Source organism: Salmo trutta, chromosome 37 (genome assembly GCF_901001165.1).
Source record: "Salmo trutta chromosome 37, fSalTru1.1, whole genome shotgun sequence".
Classification (NCBI taxonomy): domain Eukaryota; kingdom Metazoa; phylum Chordata; class Actinopteri; order Salmoniformes; family Salmonidae; genus Salmo; species Salmo trutta.
The window spans coordinates 2,425,182-2,449,876 of NC_042993.1; the positions used below are offsets into that span (position 1 = coordinate 2,425,182).

Sequence of the window (24,695 nt, forward strand, 5' to 3'; positions counted from 1 at the left end):
ACCTTTCCAACGATATCCTATTCAGGGAGGATCATGGCAGCCACCATGTGATCCATCACCGGATAGTGGTCTAGCCCCGAGGAGAGCCAACGGCCTGGTCTGGTTGTCGCAATGGGGAGCTGCTCAGATGGTGCTTACCAGCTTGATATCAAGGGCGGTAGCTACTCTAGTTAAAAGCTCCCGTGTTGCTTCTATCACCACTGGGAGTACTCCCAGCTACGGGCGCTGTGGACTGGGTCGATACCTGATGTGCTCGGAACACTGAAGCACTGTCACCCAACTCCAACTCGTCTCCAGCATGGAGCGACAGGGCATCATCGCCGTCATCATCACCCCGTAAAGCGTCCACTTCCTCCCGCAGGTTTTCCACCTGACGTTCGAGGCGGATCAACTCCTCAGCCATACTGAGTTTGGAGTGGGGGGCCCCAAAGCGGCCTAAGGTGTGCTGCCATGATGATGCATCACCCCAGAGGGGGGAATACGTCATCAGATAGGGAGGACTGTACTGTGGCCATCATCCCCTCCCGGCGTGCTAAGCGAATACGTTCTCTAAAGGCGGCGCAGGCCAAACAACTATTGGGTTCTCTAACCACTGTCCGTGCATGATCTAACCCAAGACAGGTCATGCAGACAGAGTGTGCATATCCCGTAGGCAGGCGTGCCCCCCATCTCTCACAATGAAACACCATAATAGTTATGCAGTTTCTCTGTGAAAGTGAAGCCAACAGTGTGATATTACTATGTATCTGTAGTATACATTGCACAATACTGTAATAGTCAGATACTACAGCCTTAGTCTCAGACACTATCTGAAGGAGAAGAGATGTGAACAGGGTGTGAACTGCCTGATCATGGGGGGAGGGGCAGAGCACACGAACTCACACACACGTTAGCTCAATCTTTGCTTATACTTGTGGGTCGGCTGTAACTAACGCCACGTAATAGTTTATTCTACTGTACGTGGGGGTGTTGGCAGGACGTAAGGAGTGTGCTTTGTCCTGCCGTGGTCTGATCTTGTTAAGCTAGCTGCTGCATAGCTCGTTCACTGTGGAACACACAAGAGTCTAGGCAAGATGGCTGCTCCCTGTGAGAGACCAGCGTGGTACTACACGTGGCACACTCTCCGAGGAGAACTGCAAGCCTGCCGGAGCGAAACATACACAGACTATGCAAGCCTGCTGAGCGGAAGGATACCATATTGGAGTGACTGGTCATTCAACTGAGACTGCTCTGTGTCACGGAGGCTCTCCGCACTGCTAAAGCTAACTCTCTCCTCTGCTCTCATCCTTCTAGACCTATCTGCTGCCTTTGATACTGTGAACCGTCAGATCCTCCTCTCCACCCTCTCCGAGTTGGGCATCTCCGGCGCGGCTCACTCTTGGATTGCGTCCTACCTGACAGGTCGCTCCTACCAGGTGGCGTGGTGAGAATCCGTCTCCGCACCACGTGGTGAGAACCACTGGTGTCCCCAGGGCTCAGTTCTAGGCCCTCTCCTATTCTCGCTATACACCAAGTCACTTGGCTCTGTCATATCCTCACATGGTCTCTCCTATCATTGCTACGCAGATGACACAAAATTAATCTTCTCCTTTCCCCCTTCTGATAACCAGGTGGCGAATCGCATCTCTGCATGTCTGGCAGACATATCAGTGTGGATGACGGATCACCACCTCAAGCTGAACCTCGGCAAGACGGAGCTGCTCTTCCTCCCGGGGAAGGACTGCCCGTTCCATGATCTCGCCATCACGGTTGACAACTCCATTGTGTCCTCCTCCCAGAGTGCTAAGAGCCTTGGCGTGACCCTGGACAACACCCTGTCGTTCTCCGCTAACATCAAGGCGGTGACCCGATCCTGTAGGTTCATGCTCTACAACATTCGCAGAGTACAACCCTGCCTCACACAGGAAGCGGCGCAGGTCCTAATCCAGGCACTTGTCATCTCCCGTCTGGATTACTGTTGGCTCCCTGATGGCTCCCTGCCTGTGCCATCAAACCCCTACAACTCATCCAGAACGCCGCAGCCCGTCTGGTGTTCAACCTTCCCAAGTTCTCTCACGTCACCCCGCTCCTCCGCACACTCCACTGGCTTCCAGTTGAAGCTCGCATCTGCTACAAGACCATGGTGCTTGCCTACGGAGCTGTGAGGGGAACGGCACCTCCGTACCTTCAGGCTTTGATCAGTCCCTACACCCAAAGAAGGGCACTGCGTTCATCCACCTCTGGCCTGCTCGCCTCCCTACCTCTGCGGAAGCACAGTTCCCGCTCAGCCCAGTCCAAACTGTTTGCTGCTCTGGCACCCCAATGGTGGAACAAGCTCCCTCACGACGCCAGGACAGCGGAGTCAATCACCACCTTCCGTAGACACCTGAAACCCCACCTCTTTAAGGAATACTTGGGATAGGATTAAGTAATCCTTCTAACCCCCCCCCAAAAAAAGATATAGATGTACTATTGTAAAGTGGTTGTTCCACTGGATATCATAAGGTGAATGTACCAATTTGTAAGTGGCTCTGGATAAGAGCGTCTGCTAAATGACGTAAATGTAAATGTAAATAGTGCTACATAACTGTATAAGTCCTGTATCAGTCCAAGGTCCTGTTTGCTAGCATGTGTGTCGATACAAACAATGGGGTTAGGGGGCACAAGATGACATCACTAGGGGCACAAGATGACATCACACTATATGGAGTGAGACTTTCCGTTTTACTGCAGACTGCGGACCCCCAAAATAACAATGGTTGCGTACCATGTCATGGACTGTGCCGTCAGGCACCAGATTGCTATAACATATGATGTGGTTAGGCTGATACGTAAAATACCTATCCAGGTGTTATAAGATCTGGCATGAGTCAGCAACGTCTGAGCAGGGGAACACGGCCACTGTCATCAGATTCCGTCATTCTAACGCCAGACGCTGTTGCCATTGCTGCATTCTGTTCGATTAAGCGATTGCTACGTTGCGTGACGGTTTCTACTGAACAACACGTTTCCCCAAAACGTTCTTCAATATTCTTCAACAGACTTTGAAGTTCATTTGCTCCGTTTGGTGGGTGTGACTTGAACCAATGAATGACAGTTTTAAAGGGCAGCGGTACACAACCCAACCCCTTCACGTTTTCAATTGGTCATTCAGAACTGCACCATTTTAGTTTAACTGAACATTGCACACCGTTTTCTCCTGCTGAACGCAGCCCAGGAGAAACAGTAATGGGGATAATTAATGGGGATAATTCATAGAGGAATATGTGATGCCTTTTAAAAGGTTAAAACGTTTAGGTCTTGTAATTACTGTCAAGTTTAAAAGAGTAATAATAAATAAGAATAATAAGCCATTGACATTGAGAAATGTGACAATACTGGTTTATGGAACAATTGTATAAGCTATGTAATTCTGAGAAAGGGATATTGTGCACTTGTGAAACATTCTATTACCTATGTTTGATGATTGCATGCCATTTATTAATTACAGCTGACTCAAGTTGATGCTATGTCTCCGTGTTGAATCATTTCTCTTATTTCCCCCCTTTCAGGGGTATATAACACCTTCATCTTGTAATGAACACTAGTGAACTATTTAACTAACTATTCAAAACAAACATGAACAGAGGCAGTGGGAGTGGGAGCAGATCAGCACATCACATCACAGCCTACTGCAGTGCCTGGACGCTCACCAACTCATAGAGCTATAGGCTGCTATACTATCCACCAATCAATGGATCAGACTGGATCCATCTTCAAACTGTTTCCTGCAAAATTGAACTTATTACATCCCCCAGTAGGTGTCAGCACCACTCCATTGGGTCCTCTGTCCTACTCTGTCCTGCTCAAAGTCACAGCAGATCAAACTGAAATACATCACTGTAATGTCCAGTAGGCTACAGTCAGCGCATCATATTATCATAAGTCTTTCAGTCAAGTATAGAAACAAATGGCCATTTTCAAACAAACCCAAACTCTACCCCTAGGCACATGCCTATTGGGGGTTTGGTAATGGACAATCCAGTTATTGTTTGGTGCTTGTTCATGATATAACTACTATATATATGCATGTGTTTTGTGATACTGGTTGAGTTATATATTCACAAACTGAGTCTCTAGCAGGTGTGTTGGAGTGTATAATGACATTCTAAAGTAGAAGCTATGGTACAGTATACTGCTTACGTTCAGTGTCACTTCCTTACTGTAATTAAAAGTTATAATGTGTGGCTGTGCCAACCTTCACCAGAGCAGTGTTCATTACAGCTGCATTAGTTTCTGTCCCTCTCTCTTTCTCTAACGTCCTTCACTAACTATGTTCTGTGTGTTACATTTGAATCCCCTCTCCCCACTCATCCTAGCCTCCACACTTCATTAATCCCCTCTCACTGGAGGCTGAAGAGGAGAAATAGGGGAGGGGGAGTGAGAGAGAGGGGGATATAGACAGAGAAAGTGAGAAGAGGGGAAAGGCAGTGAGAAAGTCTTTCTGAGCAGAGAGCGAGGTTAGGGGGTGGGTGGAGAGAGATGACTAGTGTATTGGGAATGTTTTGGGTATTGGGGTGATTCTGCCTCTCTCTCAGTCTCAACCTCTCTCTGTTTTCATCAGAACTGCTCATTCCTTTCCTCTCTCTCTTCCCCTCTCCCTCTGTTTCTGCCACTGCCTGGCTACCTCTCTGCTGCATCTTCCTCTCTCTTCCCCTCTCCCTCTGTTTCTGCCACTGCCTGGCTACCTCTCTGCTGCCTCTTCCTCTCTCTTCCCCTCACCCTCTGTTTCTGACACAGCCTGGCTACCTCTCTGCTGGCTCTTCCTCTCTCTTCCCCTCTCCCTCTGTTTCTGCCACTGCCTGGCTACCTCTCTGCTGCCTCTTCCTCTCTCTTCCCCTCTCCCTCTGTTTCTGCCACTGCCTGGCTACCTCTCTGCTGCCTCTTCCTCTCTCTTCCCCTCTCCCTCTGTTTCTGCCACAGCCTGGCTACCTCTCTGCTGCCTCTTCCTCTCTCTTCCCCTCTCCCTCTGTTTCTGCCACAGCCTGGCTACCTCTCTGCTGCCTCTTCCTCTCTCTTCCCCTCTCCCTCTGTTTCTGCCACAGCCTGGCTACCTCTCTGCTGCCTCTTCCTCTCTCTTCCCCTCTCCCTCTGTTTCTGCCACAGCCTGGCTACCTCTCTGCTGCCTCTTCCTCTCTCTTCCCCTCTCGCTCTGTTTCTGCCACAGCCTGGCTACCTCTCTGCTGCCTCTTCCTCTCTCTTCCCCTCTCCCTCTGTTTCTGCCACTGCCTGGCTACCTCTCTGCTGCCTCTTCCTCTCTCTTCCCCTCTCCCTCTGTTTCTGCCACTGCCTGGCTACCTCTCTGCTGCCTCTTCCTCTCTCTTCCCCTCTCCCTCTGTTTCTGCCACAGCCTGGCTACCTCTCTGCTGCCTCTTCCTCTCTCTTCCCCTCTCCCTCTGTTTCTGCCACTGCCTGGCTACCTCTCTGCTGCCTCTTCCTCTCTCTTCCCCTCTCCCTCTGTTTCTGCCACTGCCTGGCTACCTCTCTGCTGCCTCTTCCTCTCTCTTCCCCTCTCCCTCTGTTTCTGCCACAGCCTGGCTACCTCTCTGCTGCCTCTTCCTCTCTCTTCCCCTCTCCCTCTGTTTCTGCCACTGCCTGGCTACCTCTCTGCTGCCTCTTCCTCTCTCTTCCCCTCTCCCTCTGTTTCTGCCACAGCCTGGCTACCTCTCTGCTGCCTCTTCCTCTCTCTTCCCCTCTCCCTCTGTTTCTGCCACTGCCTGGCTACCTCTCTGCTGCCTCTTCCTCTCTCTTCCCCTCTCCCTCTGTTTCTGCCACAGCCTGGCTACCTCTTCCTCTCTCTTCCCCTCTCCCTCTGTTTCTGCCACAGCCTGGCTACCTCTCTGCTGCCTCTTCCTCTCTCTTCCCCTCTCCCTCTGTTTCTGCCACAGCCTGGCTACCTCTCTGCTGCCTCTTCCTCTCTCTTCCCCTCTCCCTCTGTTTCTGCCACAGCCTGGCTACCTCTCTGCTGCCTCTTCCTCTCTCTTCCCCTCTCCCTCTGTTTCTGCCACAGCCTGGCTACCTCTCTGCTGCCTCTTCCTCTCTTTTTTACCTCTCTCCCTCTGTTGCTGCCAGCTTCTCTTCCTCTCTACCAACCCAACCTCCCTCCCTGCCCCACTCTCCTTGTTTCTCTCTCTCTCTCTCTCTCTCTCTCTCTCTCTCTCTCTCTCTCCCCCTCCTCCTCCTCCTCCTCCTCCCCCTCCTCATCCCCTCCCTCCCTCTGTTGCTGCCCGACTTGCTCCTGACTTGTCCTCCCTCCCTCCCTCCCTCTGTATTCCACTCTACCCTGCCTCTCTCTCTCCGTCTCTGTTCTTCCCCATCTCTTTCTCTGCTCTCTATGTTCAGTAGTGCAACATGAGGCAGTCTGTGGCTATCTGTCTGTTTGGACTCTCAGCTCTGCTTCACGGTGAGTGACTTTCATGTTCTCTCTCTCTCTCTGTGTGTGTTTGTGTTTGTGTGTGTGTGTGTGTATTTGTTGTGTGTGTTTGTGTGTCTGTAGATATGTGTCTGTCCGTGTACGTAGTGTGTGTGTGTGTGTGTGTGCGTGTGTGTGTGTGTGTGTGTGTGTGTGTGTGTGTGTGGTGTGTGTGAGAGAGAGAGAGAGAGATCACTGTATGCATAGTGTCACTGCAGTGACAGTGAATTTACACAACTTTCTATAGACAGGGACACACAGTTTGTATGTCTGGGTGCACGGCCATTGATATATGAGAACTCAACCGTACAGTTCCAGCTGCATAGCAGAGAGAGAAGAGAGGAGAGGGAAAGGAACAGAGAGGGAGGAGAGAAGAGGAGCAGGAATAAAGAGAGACAACGGAGAGGAATGATCACAGAGCTTACAGGATAGGATGTTGTTCATCACAGTTGTAAAATCCAACCCTCCTGTCTTGTTTAATCCATCATTGGTTGATGTGTTCCTCTCTGCACCAGCAGCAGTGTCTTAGATGGCTGACTGTGTATTGATATGGGCATCTCCATGCCCCATGTAAAGCTCATAATGGGGAGCACATCAAAAGCTAATAGTCAATATTTTTGAGAACATACAGTGCCTTCAGAAAGTATTCAGACCCCTTGACTATTTCCACATTTTGTTATGTTACAGGCTTATTCGAAAATTGATTAAAGAAATAAAAATACTCAACAATCTGCACACAATACCCCATAATGACAAAGCAAAAACTGTTTTTGCAAATGTATAAAACATTTCCATAAGTATTCAGACCCTTTGCTATGAGACTCGAAATGGAGTTCAGGTGCATCCTGTTTCCATTGATCATCCTTGAGATGTTTCTACAACTTGATTGGAGTCCACCTGTGGTAAATTCAATTGATTGGACCTGATTTGTAAAGGCACACACCTGTCTATATAAGGTCCCACAGTTGACAGTGCATGTCAGAGCAAAAACCAAGCCATGAGGTCAAAGTTATTGTCCATAGAGCTCCGAGACAGGATTGTGTTGAGTCACAGATCTGGGGAAAGGTACCAAAACATTTCTGCAGCATTGAAGGTCCCCAAGAGCACAGTGGCCTACATCATTCTTAAATGGAAGAAGTTTGGAATCACCAAGACTCTTCCTAGAGGTGGCCACTTAGCCAAACTGAGCAGGGGAGAAGGGCCTTAGTCAGGGAGGTGACAAAGAATCCAATGGTCACTCTGACAAAGCTCCAGAGTTCCTCTGTGGAGATGGGAGAAACTTCCAGAAGGACAACGATCTCTGCAGCACTCCACCAATCAGGCCTTTATGGTAGAGTGGCCAGATGGAAGCCACTCCTCAGTAAAAGGTACATAACAGCCCACTTGGAGTTTGCCAAAAGGCACCTAAAGGACTCTCAGACCACGAGAAACAAGATTCTCTGGTCTGATGAAACCAAGATTGAATTGTTTGGCCTGAATGCCAAGCGTCATGTCTGGAGGAAACCTGGCACCATCCCTACGGTGAATCATGGTGGTGGCAGCATCATGCTGTGGGGATGTTTTTCAGTGGCAGGGACTGAGAGACTAGTCAGAATGGAGGGAAAGATGAACAGAGCAAAGTACAGAGAGATCCTTGATGAAAACCTACTCCAGAGCGCTCAAGACCTCAGATTGCAGCGAAGGTTCACCTTCCAACAGGCCATACAACCATAAGCACAGAGCCAAGACAATGCAAGAGTGGCTTCAGGACAAGTCTCTGAATGTCCTTGAGTGGCCCAGCCAGTGCCCGGACTTGAACCCGATCGAACATCTCTGGAGAGACTAGAAAATAGCTCTGCAGTGACACTCCCCATCCAACCTGACAGCACTTGAGAGGATCTGCAGAGATGAATGGGAGAAACTCCCCAAATACAGGTGTGCCAAGCTTATAGTGTCATATCCAAGAAGAATCGAGTCTGTAATCGCTGCCAAAGGTGCTTCAACAAAGTGCTGAGTAAAGGGTCTGAAAACTTAAGTAAATATGAAATTTCCCAAAATGTCCCATTTACCTGTTTTTGCTTTGTCATTATTGGGTATTGTGTATAGATTGATGAGGGAAAAAAATAATTTAATCAATTTTAGAATAAGGCTGTAACATAACAAAATGTGGAAAAAGTCAAGGGGTCGGAATACTTCCTGAATGCACTGTATAGTGTACTGTATGTGGGCCTACAATCCCTTGTTAGACGTTGCTACAGAATTGAATCAACTGCACAGATACATTAAGTCTGATACAGTTGTGAAACAGGAATGAGTGAAGTCAGTCCACGATGGAGCTGCGAGAAGTGAGGTTCCTGGTCTTCCTGTCTTCCTGTCTGTCCGTCCGTCTGTCCGTCTGTCTGAGTGGTGTGTGTTAGTGTTTAATGTGTCACTATTTGAAGGACTCAAGCAGACGTTTTAACGGCCAGAGAAAAAACTCTTGTCTGTTACTGATCGAGTCACTGAACAATTAACGGGCCTGTCTGGATACTTTCTCCCTCTCTTCACTCTCTCTCCTCTTGATTCTCCTCTTTCTCCCTCTCTTCACTTCCTGCCTCTTCCAGTCATCTATAAATCTCTGTACTCGTTTTCAAAGCAGCTTCGTTCAAAACTATTTGAAACTGTTCCGTTCAGATGCTCTTCTTTTTTGATGCATTTGTTCTCATCATGCATTTGTTTTTTCACTCTCCTCCTTTTCTATATATTTCTCTCTCTCATTTTCCTTCTATTTCTGGAATGTAGCTGTCTCTTTATAACTGTCCATTCTGTCTGCAGGAATGTAGCTGTCTCTTTGTAACTGTCCATTCTGTCTGCAGGAATGTAGCTGTCTCTTTGTAACTGTCCATTCTGTCTGCAGGAATGTAGCTGTCTCTTTGTAACTGTCCATTCTGTCTGCAGGAATGTAGCTGTCTCTTTGTAACTGTCCGTTCTGTCTGCAGGAATGTAGCTGTCTCTTTGTAACTGTCCATTCTGTCTGCAGGAATGTAGCTGTCTCTTTGTAACTGGCCGTTCTGTCTGCAGGAATGTAGCTGTCTCTTTGTAACTGTGCGTTCTGTCTGCAGGAATGTAGCTGTCTCTTTGTAACTGTCCATTCTGTCTGCAGGAATGTAGCTGTCTCTTTGTAACTGTCCATTCTGTCTGCAGGAATGTAGCTGTCTCTTTGTAACTGTCCATTCTGTCTGCAGGAATGTAGCTGTCTCTTTGTAACTGTCCATTCTGTCTGCAGGAATGTAGCTGTCTCTTTGTAACTGTCCGTTCTGTCTGCAGGAATGTAGCTGTCTCTTTGTAACTGTCCATTCTGTCTGCATGAATGTAGCTGTCTTTTTATAACTGTCAGTTTTCTCTCCTCTGCTCCACTGTCTTCCAACCCCCTCATTGCCCTCTCTCTCTCCTGCTCTCCTCCCTCATCCTCATCCCTTTCCCTCCTTTCTACTCCTTATCCCCCTCCCCCTCTCTCTCCCTCCCCCTCTCTCAGTGTCTGAGCAGGGTCCCCACCAGCGTAATCTATTGAGGGAGCTACTGAGGGACTATAACCGTATGGAGAGACCTGTTGCCAATGACTCTCTACCACTCACTGTCCGATTCTCCTACACTCTCTTACAAGTCATGAATGTGGTACGCTACCATGTTCTGTTACACACACACACACACACACACACACACACACACACACACACACACACACACACACACACACCCACACACACACACACACACACACACACACACACACACACACACACACACACACTAGTTTAACTGTCTTCATCTTATTCCAGGATGAGAAAAACCAGATCCTCACCACTAATGCCTGGCTTCAGATGGTGAGGATGACCCTGCATGTCTGTGTGTGTCCATGTTCATGTGTGTGTCCATGCGTGGTTGTGTGTGTGTGTGTGCGTTCGCACGTGCGCATTTGTGTTTCTCCGTGTAACTTTAACAATTGATTAACTGATTGACTGGATTTATATAGCAATGGTTTGACCACTACCTTCAGTGGAACCAGTCAGAGTACCCAGGAGTGAAAACCCTTCGCTTCACCACTGACCAGGTCTGGATACCTGATATACTACTGTACAACAGGTGGGTAGGACACACACACACACACACACACACACACACACACACACACCTTGCTGATCTTTCTTTTTTGTCCTCAGTGCCCATGATAAATTTGATGCCACCTTTAAGAGCTATGTGCTGGTCAACTCCAGTGGCTTCTGTGAGTACCTACCTCCAGGTAAGTCTATAGATCAACCTTTCTCTCTTTTTATTCTTCCCTGACCTTCCCCTCTCTCTCATGCACTTCTCTCTCAATGTCTGTTTCATCTTCTCTCTTCTCTCACTCCCTCTCTCCTACTCTCTCACCTTCCCCCTCTCTGTCCCAGGTATTTTCAGCAGTGCGTGTAATGTGGACGTGCGTTGGTTTCCCTTTGACGTCCAGCACTGTGAGCTGAAGTTTGGCTCGTGGACGTTTGACGGCTGGCTGCTGGACCTCCAGATGCAGGAGGCTGACCTGTCAGGATACATGTCCAATGGAGAGTGGGACCTGCTGGGTGAGAGAGCTCTGTCTGCCCCCGACCCTCTTGTATCTCTCTCTCCTCCATATTACTTTCTAATCTCTCACTCCCTCTTTCCTCCCCCCTCTTGTAGGTGTACCAGGTGATCGTCATGAGATATTTTATGAGTGCTGTACAGAGCCCTACTCTGACGTGACCTTTGTTGTGACCTTACGGCGGAGAACTCTGTTCTACGCTCTCAACCTCCTCGTCCCCTGTGTTCTCATCTCCTCCTTGACACTGCTGTTGTTCATACTGCCAGCCCGATCGGGAGAGAAGATTGGTCTGGGTGAGGAGAGGGGGAGGAGGATAAGAGGGGGAAAGCGGGAGAGGGGGAGATGGAGGACAGGGGGAGGGAGGGTGAAAGGGAGCAGGGATGGAGACAGGAGAGAGGGACAGAGATGGAGGGAGAGAAGGGGGGGGCAGGGAGGGGAGGGACAGAGATGGAGGGAGAGAAGGGGGGGGCAGGGAGGGGAGGGACAGAGATGGAGGGATAGAAGGGGGGCAGGGAGGGGAGGGACAGAGATGGAGGGAGAGAAGGGGGGCAGGGAGGTGAGGGACAGTGATAGAGGGAGAGAAGGGGGGGCAGGGAGGTGAGGGACAGTGATAGAGGGAGAGAAGGGGGGCAGGGAGGTGAGGGACAGAGATGGAGGGAGAGAAGGGGGGGGGCAGGGAGGTGAGGGACAGTGATAGAGGGAGAGAAGGGGGGCAGGGAGGTGAGGGACAGAGATGGAGGGAGAGAAGGGGGGCAGGGAGGTGAGGGACAGTGATAGAGGGAGAGAAGGGGGGGGGGCAGGGAGGTGAGGGACAGTGATAGAGGGAGAGAAGGGGGGCAGGGAGGTGAGGGACAGTGATAGAGGGAGAGAAGGGGGGCAGGGAGGTGAGGGACAGTGATAGAGGGAGAGAAAGGGGGGCAGGGAGGTGAGGGACAGTGATAGAGGGAGAGAAGGGGGGCAGGGAGGGGAGGGACAGTGATAGAGGGAGAGAAGGGGGGGCAGGGAGGTGAGGGACAGTGATAGAGGGAGAGAAGGGGGGCAGGGAGGTGAGGGACAGAGATGGAGGGAGAGAAGGGGGGGGCAGGGAGGTGAGGGACAGAGATGGAGGGAGAGAAGGGGGGGCAGGGGAGGTGAGGGACAGAGATGGAGGGAGAGAAGGGGGGCAGGGAGGTGAGGGACAGGATAGAGGGAGAGAAGGGGGGCAGGAGGTGAGGGACAGAGATGGAGGGAGAGAGAGAAGGGGGGCAGGGAGGTGAGGGACAGTGATAGAGGGAGAGAAGGGGGGCAGGGAGGTGAGGGGACAGGATAGAGGGAGAGAAGGGGGGCAGGGAGGTGAGGGACAGAGATGGAGGGAGAGAAGGGGGCGGAGGTGAGGGACAGTGATAGAGGGAGAGAAGGGGGGCAGGGAGGTGAGGGACAGTGATAGAGGGAGAGAAGGGGGGGCAGGGAGGGGTGAGGGACAGTGATAGAGGGAGAGAAGGGGGGGCAGGGAGGGGAGGGACAGAGATGGAGGGATAGAAGGGGGCAGGGAGGGGAGGGACAGAGATGGAGGGAGAGAAGGGGGGCAGGACAGGTGAGGACAGTTGAGGGACAGTGATAGAGGGAGAGAAGGGGGGGGCAGGGAGGTGAGGGACAGTGATAGAGGGAGAGAAGGGGGGCCAGGGAGGTGAGGGACAGAGATGGAGGGAGAGAAGGGGGGGGGGCAGGGAGGTGAGGGACAGTGATAGAGGGAGGAGAAGGGGGGCAGGGAGGTGAGGGACAGAGATGGAGGGAGAGAAGGGGGGCAGGGAGGTGAGGGACAGTGATAGAGGGAGAGAAGGGGGGCAGGGAGGTGAGGGACAGTGATTAGAGGGAGAGAAGGGGGGCAGGGAGGTGAGGGACAGTGATAGAGGGAGAGAAAGGGGGCAGGGAGGTGAGGGACAGTGATAGAGGGAGAGAAGGGGGGCAGGGAGGTGAGGGACAGTGATAGAGGGAGAGAAGGGGGGGGCAGGGAGGTGAGGGACAGTGATAGAGGGAGAGAAGGGGGGCAGGGAGGTGAGGGGACAGTGCTAGAGGGAGAGAAGGGGGGCAGGGAGATGAGGGACAGTGATAGAGGGAGAGAAGGGGGGTAGGGAGGTGAGGGACAGTGATAGAGGGAGAGAAGGGGGGGCAGGGAGGTGAGGGACAGTGATAGAGGGAGAGAAGGGGGGCAGGGAGGTGAGGGGACAGAGATGGAGGAGAGAAGTGGGGGCAGGGAGGTGAGGGACAGTGATAGAGGGAGAGAAGGGGGGGCGGGAGGTGAGGGACAGTGATAGAGGGAGAGAAGGGGGGCAGGGAGGTGAGGGACAGTGATAGAGGGAGAGACGGGGGGGGCAGGGAGGGGAGGGACAGTGAGAGAGGGAGAGAAGGGGGGCAGGGAGGTGAGGGACAGTGATAGAGGGAGAGAAGGGGGCAGGGAGGTGAGGGACAGAGATGGAGGGAGAGAAGGGGGGCAGGGAGGTGAGGGACAGTGATAGAGGGAGAGAAGGGGGGCAGGGAGGTGAGGGACAGTGATAGAGGGAGAGAAGGGGGGCAGGGAGGTGAGGGACAGTGATAGAGGGAGGAGAGAAGGGGGGCAGGAGGTGAGGGACAGTGATAGAGGGAGAGAAGGGGGCAGGGGAGGTGAGGGACAGTGATAGAGGGAGAGAAGGGGGGGCAGGGAGGTGAGGGACAGTGATAGAGGGAGAGAAGGGGGGCAGGGAGGTGAGGGACAGTGATAGAGGGAGAGAAGGGGGGCAGGGAGGTGAGGGACAGTGATAGAGGGAGAGAGGGGGGGGCAGGGAGGTGAGGGACAGTGAGAGGGGAGAGAAGGGGGGCAGGGAGGTGAGGGACAGTGATAGAGGGAGAGAAGGGGGGCAAGGGGGGTGAGGGACAGTGATAGAGGGAGAGAAGGGGGGGCAGGGAGGTGAGGGAAAGTGATAGAGGGAGAGAAGGGGGGGCGGGAGGTGAGGGACAGTGATAGAGGGAGGAGAAGGGGGCAGGGAGGTGAGGGACAGTGATAGAGGGAGAGAAGGGGGGGGGCAGGGAGGTGAGGGACAGTGATAGAGGGAGAGAAGGGGGGCAGGGAGGTGAGGGACATGATAGAGGGAGGGAGAGGGGGGGGCAGGGAGGTGAGGGACAGTGAGAGAGGGAGAGAAGGGGGGCAGGGAGGTGAGGGACAGTGATAGAGGGAGAGAAGGGGGGCAGGGAGGTGAGGGACAGAGATGGAGGGAGAGAAGGGGGGGGGGCAGGGAGGGGAGGGACAGAGATGGAGGGAGAGAAGGGGGGCAGGGAGGGGAGGGACAGAGATGGAGGGAGAGAAGGGGGCAGGGAGGTGAGGGACAGTGATAGAGGGAGAGAAGGGGGGCAGGGAGGTAAGGGATAGAGATGGAGGGAGAGAAGGGGGGCAGGGAGGTGAGGGGACAGTGATTAGAGGGAGAGAAGGGGGGGCAGGGAGGTGAGGGACAGAGATGGAGGGAGAGAGAAGGGGGCAGGAGGTGAGGGACAGTGATAGAGGGAGAGAAGGGGGGGCAGGGAGGTGAGGGACAGTGATAGAGGGAGAGAGAAGGGGGGCAGGGAGGTGAGGGACAGTGATAGAGGGAGAGAAGGGGGCAGGGAGGTGAGGGACAGTGATAGAGGGAGAGAAGGGGGGGCAGGGAGGTGAGGGACAGAGATGGAGGGAGAGAAGGGGGCAGGGAGGTGAGGGACAGTGATAGAGGGAGAGAAGGGGGCAGGGAGGTGAGGGACAGTGATAGAGGGAGAGAAGGGGGGGGCAGGGAGGGGAGGGACAGTGATAGAGGGAGAGAAGGGGGCAGGGAGGTGAGGGACAGTGATAGAGGGAGAGAAGGGGGGCAGGGAGGTGAGGGACAATGATAGAGGGAGAGAAGGGGGGCAGGGAGGTGAGGGACAGTGATAGAGGGAGAGAAGGGGGGCAGGGAGGGGAGGGACAGTGATAGAGGGAGAGAAGGGGGGGCAGGGAGGTGATAGACAGTGATAGAGGGAGAGAAGGGGGGCAGGGAGGTGAGGGACAGTGATAGAGGGAGAGAGAAGGGGGGCAGGGAGGTGAGGGACAGTGATAGAGGGAGAGAAGGGGGGGCAGGGAGGTGAGGGACAGTGATAGAGGGAGAGAAGGGGGCAGGGAGGTGAGGGACAGTGATAGAGGGAGAGAAGGGGGGGCAGGGAGGTGAGGGACAGTGATAGAGGGAGAGAAGGGGGGCAGGGAGGTGAGGGACAGAGATGGAGGGAGAGAAGGGGGGGGCAGGGAGGGGAGGGACAGAGATGGAGGGAGAGAAGGGGGGCAGGGAGGTGAGGGACAGTGATAGAGGGAGAGAAGGGGGGGCAGGGAGATGAGGGACAGTGATAGAGGGAGAGAAGGGGGGGGCAGGGAGGGGAGGGACAGAGATGGAGGGGAGGAGAAGGGGGGCAGGGAGGTGAGGGACAGTGATAGAGGGAGAGAAGGGGGGCAGGGAGGTAAGGGACAGTGATAGAGAGAGAGAAGGGGGGGCAGGGAGGTAAGGGACAGTGATAGAGGGAGAGAAGGGGGGGCAGGGAGGTGAGGGACAGTGATAGAGGGAGAGAAGGGGGGCAGGGAGGTGAGGGACAGTGATAGAGGGAGAGAAGGGGGGCAGGGAGGTGAGGGACAGTGATAGAGGGAGAGAAGGGGGGCAGGGAGGTGAGGGACAGTGATAGAGGGAGAGAAGGGGGGCAGGGAGGTGAGGGACAGTGATAGAGGGAGAGAAGGGGGGGGCAGGGAGGTGAGGGACAGTGATAGAGGGAGAGAAGGGGGGCAGGGAGGTGAGGGACAGTGATAGAGGGAGAGAAGGGGGGCAGGGAGGTAAGGGACAGTGATAGAGGGAGAGAAGGGGGGCAGGGAGGTGAGGGACAGAGATGGAGGGAGAGAAGGGGGGGCAGGGAGGTGAGGGACAGTGATAGAGGGAGAGAAGGGGGGCAGGGAGGTAAGGGACAGTGATAGAGGGAGAGAAGGGGGGGCAGGGAGGTGAGGGACAGTGATAGAGGGAGAGAAGGGGGGGCAGGGAGGTGAGGGACAGTGATAGAGGGAGAGAAGGGGGGCAGGGAGGTGAGGGACAGTGATAGAGGGAGAGAAGGGGGGCAGGGAGGTGAGGGACAGTGAGAGAGGGAGAGAAGGGGGGCAGGGAGGTGAGGGACAGAGATGGAGGGAGAGAAGGGGGGGGCAGGGAGGGGAGGGACAGAGATGGAGGGAGAGAAGGGGGGGCAGGGAGGGGAGGGACAGAGATGGAGGGAGAGAAGGGGGGCAGGGAGGTGAGGGACAGTGAAAGAGGGAGAGAAGTGGGGCAGGGAGGGTGAGGGACAGTGATAGAGGGAGAGAAGGGGGGGCAGGGAGGTGAGGGACAGAGATGGAGGGAGAGAAGGGGGCAGGGAGGTGAGGGACAGTGATAGAGGGAGAGAAGGGGGGCAGGGAGGTGAGGGACAGTGATAGAGGGAGAGAAGGGGGGGGCAGGGAGGGGAGGGACAGTGATAGAGGGAGAGAGAAGGGGGCAGGGAGGTGAGGGACAGTGATAGAGGGAGAGAAGGGGGGCAGGGAGGTGAGGGACAATGATAGAGGGAGAGAAGGGGGGCAGGGAGGTGAGGGACAGTGATAGAGGGAGAGAAGGGGGGCAGGGAGGGGGAGGGACAGTGATAGAGGGAGAGAAGGGGGGGCAGGGAGGTGATAGACAGTGATAGAGGGAGAGAAGGGGGGCAGGGAGGTGAGGGACAGTGATAGAGGGAGAGAAGGGGGGCAGGGAGGTGAGGGACAGTGATAGAGGGAGAGAAGGGGGGGGCAGGGAGGTGAGGGACAGTGATAGAGGGAGAGAAGGGGGGCAGGGAGGTGAGGGACAGTGATAGAGGGAGAGAAGGGGGGGGCAGGGAGGTGAGGGACAGTGATAGAGGGAGAGAAGGGGGGCAGGGAGGTGAGGGACAGAGATGGAGGGAGAGAAGGGGGGGGGCAGGGAGGGGAGGGACAGAGATGGAGGGAGAGAAGGGGGGCAGGGAGGTGAGGGACAGTGATAGAGGGAGAGAAGGGGGGCAGGGAGATGAGGGACAGTGATAGAGGGAGAGAAGGGGGGGGGCAGGGAGGGGAGGGACAGAGATGGAGGGAGAGAAGGGGGGCAGGGAGGTGAGGGACAGTGATAGAGGGAGAGAAGGGGGGCAGGGAGGTAAGGGACAGTGATAGAGAGAGAGAAGGGGGGGCAGGGAGGTAAGGGACAGTGATAGAGGGAGAGAAGGGGGGGCAGGGAGGTGAGGGACAGTGATAGAGGGAGAGAAGGGGGGCAGGGAGGTGAGGGACAGTGATAGAGGGAGAGAAGGGGGGCAGGGAGGTGAGGGACAGTGATAGAGGGAGAGAAGGGGGGCAGGGAGGTGAGGGACAGTGATAGAGGGAGAGAAGGGGGGGGCAGGGAGGTGAGGGACAGTGATAGAGGGAGAGAAGGGGGGGCAGGGAGGTGAGGGACCAGTGATAGAGGGAGGAGAAGGGGGGCAGGGAGGTGAGGGACAGTGATAGAGGGAGAGAAGGGGGGCAGGGAGGTGAGGGACAGTGATAGAGGGAGAGAAGGGGGCAGGGAGGGTGAGGGACAGTGAGAGAGGGAGAGAAGGGGGGCAGGGAGGTGAGGGACAGAGATGGAGGGAGAGAAGGGGGGGGCAGGGAGGGGAGGGACAGAGATGGAGGGAGAGAAGGGGGGGGCAGGGAGGGGAGGGACAGAGATGGAGGGAGAGAAGGGGGGCAGGGAGGTGAGGGACAGTGAAAGAGGGAGAGAAGTGGGGCAGGGAGGTGAGGGACAGTGATAGAGGGAGAGAAGGGGGGCAGGGAGGTGAGGGACAGTGATAGAGGGAGAGAAGGGGGGTCAGGGAGGGGAGGGACAGAGATGGAGGGAGAGAAGGGGGGGCAGGGAGGTGAGGGACAGTGATAGAGGGAGAGAAGGGGGGGCAGGGAGGTGAGGGACAGTGATAGAGGGAGAGAAGGGGGGCAGGGAGGTGAGGGACAGTGATAGAGGGAGAGAAGGGGGGGCAGGAGGTGAGGGACAGTGATAGAGGGAGAGAAGGGGGGCAGGGAGGTGAGGGACAGTGATAGAGGGAGAGAAGGGGGGGGCAGGGAGGTGAGGGACAGTGAGAGAGGGAGAGAAGGGGGGCAGGGAGGTGAGGGACAGTGATAGAGGGAGAGAAGGGGGGGCGGGAGGTGAGGGACAGTGATAGAGGGAGAGAAGGGGGGGCGGGAGGTGAGGGACAGTGATAGAGGGAGAGAAGGGGGGCAGGGAGGTGAGGGACAGAGATGGAGGGAGAGAAGGGGGGCAGGGAGGTGAGGGACAGTGATAGAGGGAGAGAAGGGGGGGCAGGGAGGTGAGGGACAGAGATGGAGGGAGAGAAGGGGGGGCAGGGAGGTGAGGGACAGTGATAGAGGGAGAGAATGGGGGCAGGGAGGTGAGGGACAGTGATAGAGGGAGAGAAGGGGGGGCAGGGAGGGGAGGGACAGAGATGGAGGGAGAGAAGGGGGGGCAGGGAGGTGAGGGACAGTGATAGAGGGAGAGAAGGGGATAGAGGGAGAGAAGGGGGGGCAGGGAGGTGAGGGACAGTGATAGAGGGAAAGAAGGGATAGAGGGAGAGAAGGGGGCAGGGAGGTGAGGGACAGTGATAGAGGGAGAGAAGGGGGCAGGGAGGTAAGGGACAGTGATAGAGGGAGAGAAGGGGGCAGGGAGGTGAGGGACAGTGATAGAGGGAGAGAAGGGGGGCAGGGAGGTGAGGGACAGTGATAGAGGGAGAGAAGGGGGCAGGGAGGTGAGGGACAGTGATAGAGGGAGAGAAGGGGGGCAGGGAGGTGAGGGGACAGTGATAGAGGGAGAGAAGGGGGGGCAGGGAGGTGAGGGACAGTGATAGAGGGAGAGAAGGGGGGCAGGGAGGTGAGGGACAGTGATAGAGGGAGAGAAGGGGGGCAGGGAGGGGAGGGACAGTGATAGAGGGAGAGAAGGGGGGCAGGGAGGTGAGGGACAGTGATAGAGGGAGAGAAGGGGGGGCAGGGAGGTGAGGGACAGTGATAGAGGGAGAGAAGGGGGGCAGGGAGGTGAGGGACAGTGATAGAGGGAAAGAAGGGGGGGCAGGGAGGTGAGGGACAGTGATAGAGGGAGAGAAGGGGGCAGGGAGGTGAGGGACAGTGATAGAGGGAGAGAAGGGGGGCAGGGAGGTGAGGGACAGTGATAGAGGGAGAGAAGGGGGGGCAGGGAGGTGAGGGACAGTGATAGAGGGAGAGAAGGGGGGGCAGGGAGGTGAGGGACAGTGAGAGAGGGAGAGAAGGGGGGCAGGGAGTTGAGGGACAGTGATAGAGGGAGAGAAGGGGGGGGCAGGGAGGTGAGGGACAGTGAGAGAGGGAGAGAAGGGGGGGGGCAGGGAGGTGAGGGACAGTGATAGAGGGAGAGAAGGGGGCAGGGAGGTGAGGGACAGTGATAGAGGGAGAGAAGGGGGCAGGGAGGTGAGGGACAGTGATAGAGGGAGAGAAGGGGGGCAGGGAGGTGAGGGACAGTGATAGAGGGAGAGAAGGGGGGCAGGGAGGTGAGGGACAGTGAGAGAGGGAGAGAAGGGAGGTGAGGGACAGTGATAGAGGGAGAGAAGGGGGGCAGGGAGGTGAGGGACAGTGATAGAGGGAGAGAAGGGGGGGCAGGGAGGTGAGGGACAATGATAGAGGGAGAGAAGGGAGGTGAGGGACAGTGATAGAGGGAGAGAAGGGGGGCAGGGAGGTGAGGGACAGTGATAGAGGGAGAGAAGGGGGCAGGGAGGTGAGGGACAATGAAAGAGGGAGAGAAGGGGGGCAGGGAGGTGAGGGACAATGATAGAGGGAGAGAAGGGGGCAGGGAGGTGAGGGACAGTGATAGAGGGAGAGAAGGGGGGCGGGAGGTGAGGGACAGTGATAGAGGGAGAGAAGGGGGCAGGGAGGTGAGGGACAGTGATAGAGGGAGAGAAGGGGGGCAGGGAGGTGAGGGACAGTGATAGAGGGAGAGAAGGGGGGCAGGAGGTGAGGGACAGTGATAGAGGGAGAGAAGGGGGGCAGGGAGGTGAGGGACAGTGATAGAGGGAGAGAAGGGGGGCAGGGAGGTGAGGGACAGTGATAGAGGGAGAGAAGGGGGGCAGGGAGTTGAGGGACAGTGATAGAGGGAGAGAAGGGGGGCAGGGAGGTGAGGGACAGTGATAGAGGGAGAGAAGGGGGGCAGGGAGGTGAGGGACAGTGATAGAGGGAGAGAAGGGGGGCAGGGAGGTGAGGGACAGAGATGGAGGGAGAAAAGGGGGAAGGGGGGGGACAGAGATGGAGGGAGAGATGGATGGGTGGGGTGAGTTGGCAGAGAGATGGAGAATTGTATTGCACACAAGTATTGCTGTATTTCCCAGTGTAATAATATCGTATTCCCCATCTCTCTCTCCAGGCATTACAATTCTTCTCTCTCTGACTGTCTTCATGTTGCTGGTGGCTGAGATTATGCCAGCTACCTCAGACTGCATTCCACTGATAGGTCAGTAACTGTGTGTGTGTATGCATGGTGTGCGTACGCATTTAACTAGCCTGCTAATATATACAGTGACTTTGGAAAGTATTCAGACCCCTTGAATTTTTCCACATTTTGTTAGGTTACAGCCTTATTATAACATTTATGAAATCGTTTTTTCCCCCTCATCAATTTACACACAATATCCCATAATGACAAAACAAAAACAGGTTTTTAGAAATGTTTGCTAATTTGTAAATAGAAAATGTACATAAGTATTCAGACCCTTTACTCAGTACTTTGTTGGAGCACCTTTGACAGCGATTACAGCATTGAGTCTTGGGTATGACACTACAAGCTTGGCACAGCTGTATTTGGGGAGTTTCTCCCATTCTTCTCTGCAGATCCTCTCAAGCTCTGTCAGGATGGATGGGGAGCGTTGCTGCACAACTATTTTCAGGTCTCTCCAGAGATGTTCGATCGGGTTCAAGTCCGGGCTCTGGCTGGGCCACTCAAGGACATTCAGAGACTTTTCCCGAAGCCACTCCTGATTGCTCGCACCTGTGGACTAATGAAGGCTTCCTGGCAGAGTGCAGCCCTGACCCTGTTGGTGCTGCCCCCTGGGGATGGAGTGTGGAAGTGGTAGTGTCTAATCATGCTCCTAAGACCTAATCTACGGAACCTATTCCATTACAGTGTACTATAATACTGTCTCCATCCTAGGTCAGTATTTTGTGAGCACCATGGTTACCGTAGGGATGTCAGTGGTGGCGACTGTAGTTGTACTTCAGTACCATCACCACGACCCCAACAGTGGAGACATGCCTCAATGGGTGAGGCTCTCGGTCTGACTACTGATTCTGAAGTGTATCTGTGACTGTCTGTGTATGTTCCTCTCATATCTGTGAATGTCTGGACATTGTGTGGGTGTGTGTGCGCGTCCTGTCCTTGTTTCTCTTGTGCAGTTGGTTCCGCTGCAGTACATTCCCTGCTTCCTCTTATCTATGTGTGTGTGTCCTCTCCCTATCTCTGTTTCTAATGCCACAATGGGTCCCTGGGTCCTCTTGCCTACTCTCTCTCTGTGTGTGTCTCTCAGGTTGAGTTGGTTCTACTCCAGTGGGTTCCCTGGTTTCTGAGGATGAAACGTCCAGGAGAGTGGGGTGAGCTCACACCCCACCACAGCCCCTCCAACCCCCAGACCAAGACCTGCTCCTCTCCCCCTACCACCACCACCACCACCACCCCAGCCCCCTCCACCTTCCCCCAGAGCCTCACCTCTCTGCAGGCCAGTCTAAGCCAGCTCAGCCAGCCCCTACCACACCCACCGTCCAACCCAACCCTCCAGTCCTATCCCAACCATATCCCAAACCTCCAGCCTAATATCCACCCTAACCCCAATCTCCCCTCCACCCCCCACCCTCAGCCCAATGGACACCGGCCCTACATTGGCTTCCAGAGTCCTCTTGAACCAGACCCTGCTGCCACCTGGAGAGGAGGAGGAGGGAGGGGTTCTGACACCCCAATCCTCCACCACCACCCACCCTCCTCCACAACGTTGGGTAGCCCCCCTCCACAACCCCCCACATCTCTGGACCCTGACCCCTCAGGCTCCAGCTGTGTGGAGGCTGGGGCTGGAGCAGTAGGAGCGGATATGTGCCATGCCCAGGCCGGGGTGTTCCAGGCTGGGGTAGTGAAGGCCCAGCTGCAGGCCCTGCTGGCGGAGGTGCAGTTCCTGGCCAATCGTTTCCGTGAGCAGGACCGCAGGGTGAGCGTGGCGGGGAAGTGGCAGTTTGCAGCGGCGGTCATCGACCGTCTGTGTCTGGTGGGGTTCAGTGTGTTCAACATCATCTGTACCATCACCATCCTCATGGCTGCACCCAACTTTGTGGAGGCCGCCTCCAAGGACTTCTTCTGAGAACGAGAGAGGGGGAAGAGGAGGGAGGGGGAAGAGGAAGGAGGGGGAAGAGGAAGAGGAGGGAGGGGGAAGAGGAGAGAGGGGGAAGAGGAGGGAGGGGGAAGAGGAGAGAGGGGGAAGAGGAGAGAGGGGGAAGAGGAAGGAGGGGGAAGAGGAGGGGGGAGAGGGGGAAGACGAGGGAGGAGAGGGTGAAGAGGAGAGAGGGGGAAGAGGAGGGAGGAGAGGGGAGAGGGGGAAGACGAGAGAGGGGAAAGAGGAGGGAGGAGAGGGGAGAGGGGGAAGACGAGAGAGGGGGAAGAGGAGAGAGGGGGAAGAGGAGGGAGGAGAGGGGAGAGGGGGAAGATGAGAGAGGGGGAAGAGGGGGAAGAGGAGGGAGGAGAGGGGAGAGGGGGAAGAGGAGGGAGGAGAGGGTGAAGAGGAGGGAGGGGGAAGAGGAGGGAGGAGAGGGGAGAGGGGGAAGACGAGAGAGGGGGAAGAGGAGGGAGGAGAGGACCGTTGCTATCTTAATGGTCCATGGCTGTACAGACTTACCATGTGGAAACTGGACAGTCACTTGAGTTACTTGTCACATCATGTTACAAAAAGTGAACTTGTGATTCTACATGGTAGAACTGTTTTAAATACTGCTGTTCATCTGAACTTTGTGGCTATGGATAAGAGTGTCACCTTAACGATTAAAACGTCAGTAAAAATCAGATAGGTGGTCTGCCCAAATTCAAAGTGCTTACTGTGCCTTTCTTCTGTCTTCATGCCCAGTTTGGCTAATGGAGGGAGATATGTGTCCAATCCTTCACTGATGATGATGTTATTGTCCTTTGGCCATGTGTTAATGAATGTGATATGATGGTGGGAATTGGACAGAGAGGTCTGAGCTCAAACTGGGCTGGCCTCAGCTCAGCACTGCTGCAGCCATAAGAACCACACACAGACGTACACACAGACGTGTGAATTATTCACAAAAAACATGTTCATTTTGGCACCAGATTCTGGCAAGAGAAACTTTCTCTGTTCCCTCTCTCTCGCTCACTGTCACTTTCTAATAATACTTTTAATAAATAAAACATAACTGGTTGTTGACAGACTGTCTGGAGGAACTACAATAGGTGTCAGTCTACGTTTTGCATCTCAAAATAAATTCTCTTATTTTCTACTTTTCTGTGTCTTTTCTGGACGGTCTCCCTCCGATCGAAGAGTAGTTAACAGGGACGCAGAGGGAGAGGTGGAGGAAGGGAAAGCGAGGGAGAGATACAGAGATGGAGAGAGATTGAGTGATGCATTGTGAGATAGGGAGAGGACGAGAGAGAGAGATGCAGAGAGAGAGAGATGCAGAGAGAGACATGTAGATGGGAGAAATGGGGGTAGAGGAAAGTGCTGACAACGCAAGTGGTAGAGAAACAGGGTTTTAACTGATTGGTCGTTAATGGAGGAGGGGACTAGGGGGAGCGGGTGATTGGCGATTCTATATCCGACAGCAGTACTAAACAGCTTCAATGTAGCGTTATGAGCGAGACAGGGCCTTATTGAGCGGACAGAGAAAAAAAGGTTACACACATACAGTGCCTTCAGAAAGTATTCAAACACCTTGAGGACTTCCACATTTTGTTGTGTTACACCCTGAATTCAAAATATATTTTCTCACCCATCTACACGCATAATGACAAAGTGAAAACATGTTTGATTACAGCTGTGAGTCTCTCTGGGTAAGTCTCTAAGAGCTTTCCACACCTGGATTATTATTTTCAAAAGTCTTCAAGTTCTGTCAAATTGGTTGTTGATCATTGCTAGACAACCAGTTTGAGGTCTTGCCATAGATTTTTACGTCGATTTAAATCAAAACTGTAACTCGGCTACTCAGAAACATTCACTTCTTATTGGTAAGCAACTCCAGTGTATAATATTTGACCATATGTTTTATGTTATTGTCCTGCTGAAAGGTGAATTCATCTCTGTGTCCGGTGGAAAGCAGACTGAACCAGGTTTTCCTACAGGATTTTCCTGTGCTTGGCTCCATTCCATTTCTTTTTCTCCTGAACCACCCGCCCCCAGTAATGTGTTGTATTGGATTTGCCCCAAACATTCAGGACAAAAAGTTAATTGTTTTGCCACAATCAATTTTTGCAGTATTACTTTAGCAGCTTGTTGCAAACAGGACACTTGTTTTGGAAAATGTTATTCTGTACAGGCTTCCTTCTTGTCCCTCTGTCAATTAGATAAGTATTGTGGAGTAACTACAATGTTGTTGATCCATCCTCAGTTTTCTCCCATCACAGCCATTAAACTCTAACTGTTTTAAAGTCA

At 54.1% G+C, this 24,695-nt stretch overlaps 1 protein-coding gene across 1 annotated transcript; it reads left to right on the top strand.

Annotated features, from left to right (window-relative positions):
• Window positions 1-6,295: 6,295 nt before the first annotated feature.
• LOC115177207 (neuronal acetylcholine receptor subunit alpha-7-like) lies at window positions 6,296-22,398 on the top strand. The gene is made up of 10 exons (XM_029737782.1): window positions 6,296-6,421; window positions 9,924-10,063; window positions 10,228-10,272; window positions 10,422-10,531; window positions 10,609-10,688; window positions 10,837-11,004; window positions 11,102-11,296; window positions 20,423-20,509; window positions 21,206-21,315; window positions 21,579-22,398. The coding sequence occupies exons 1-10, from the start codon at window positions 6,370-6,372 to the stop codon at window positions 22,395-22,397; spliced, it is 1,806 nt and encodes a 601-aa protein (XP_029593642.1). The 5' UTR covers window positions 6,296-6,369; the 3' UTR covers window position 22,398.
• The last annotated feature ends 2,297 nt before the right edge of the window (window positions 22,399-24,695 follow it).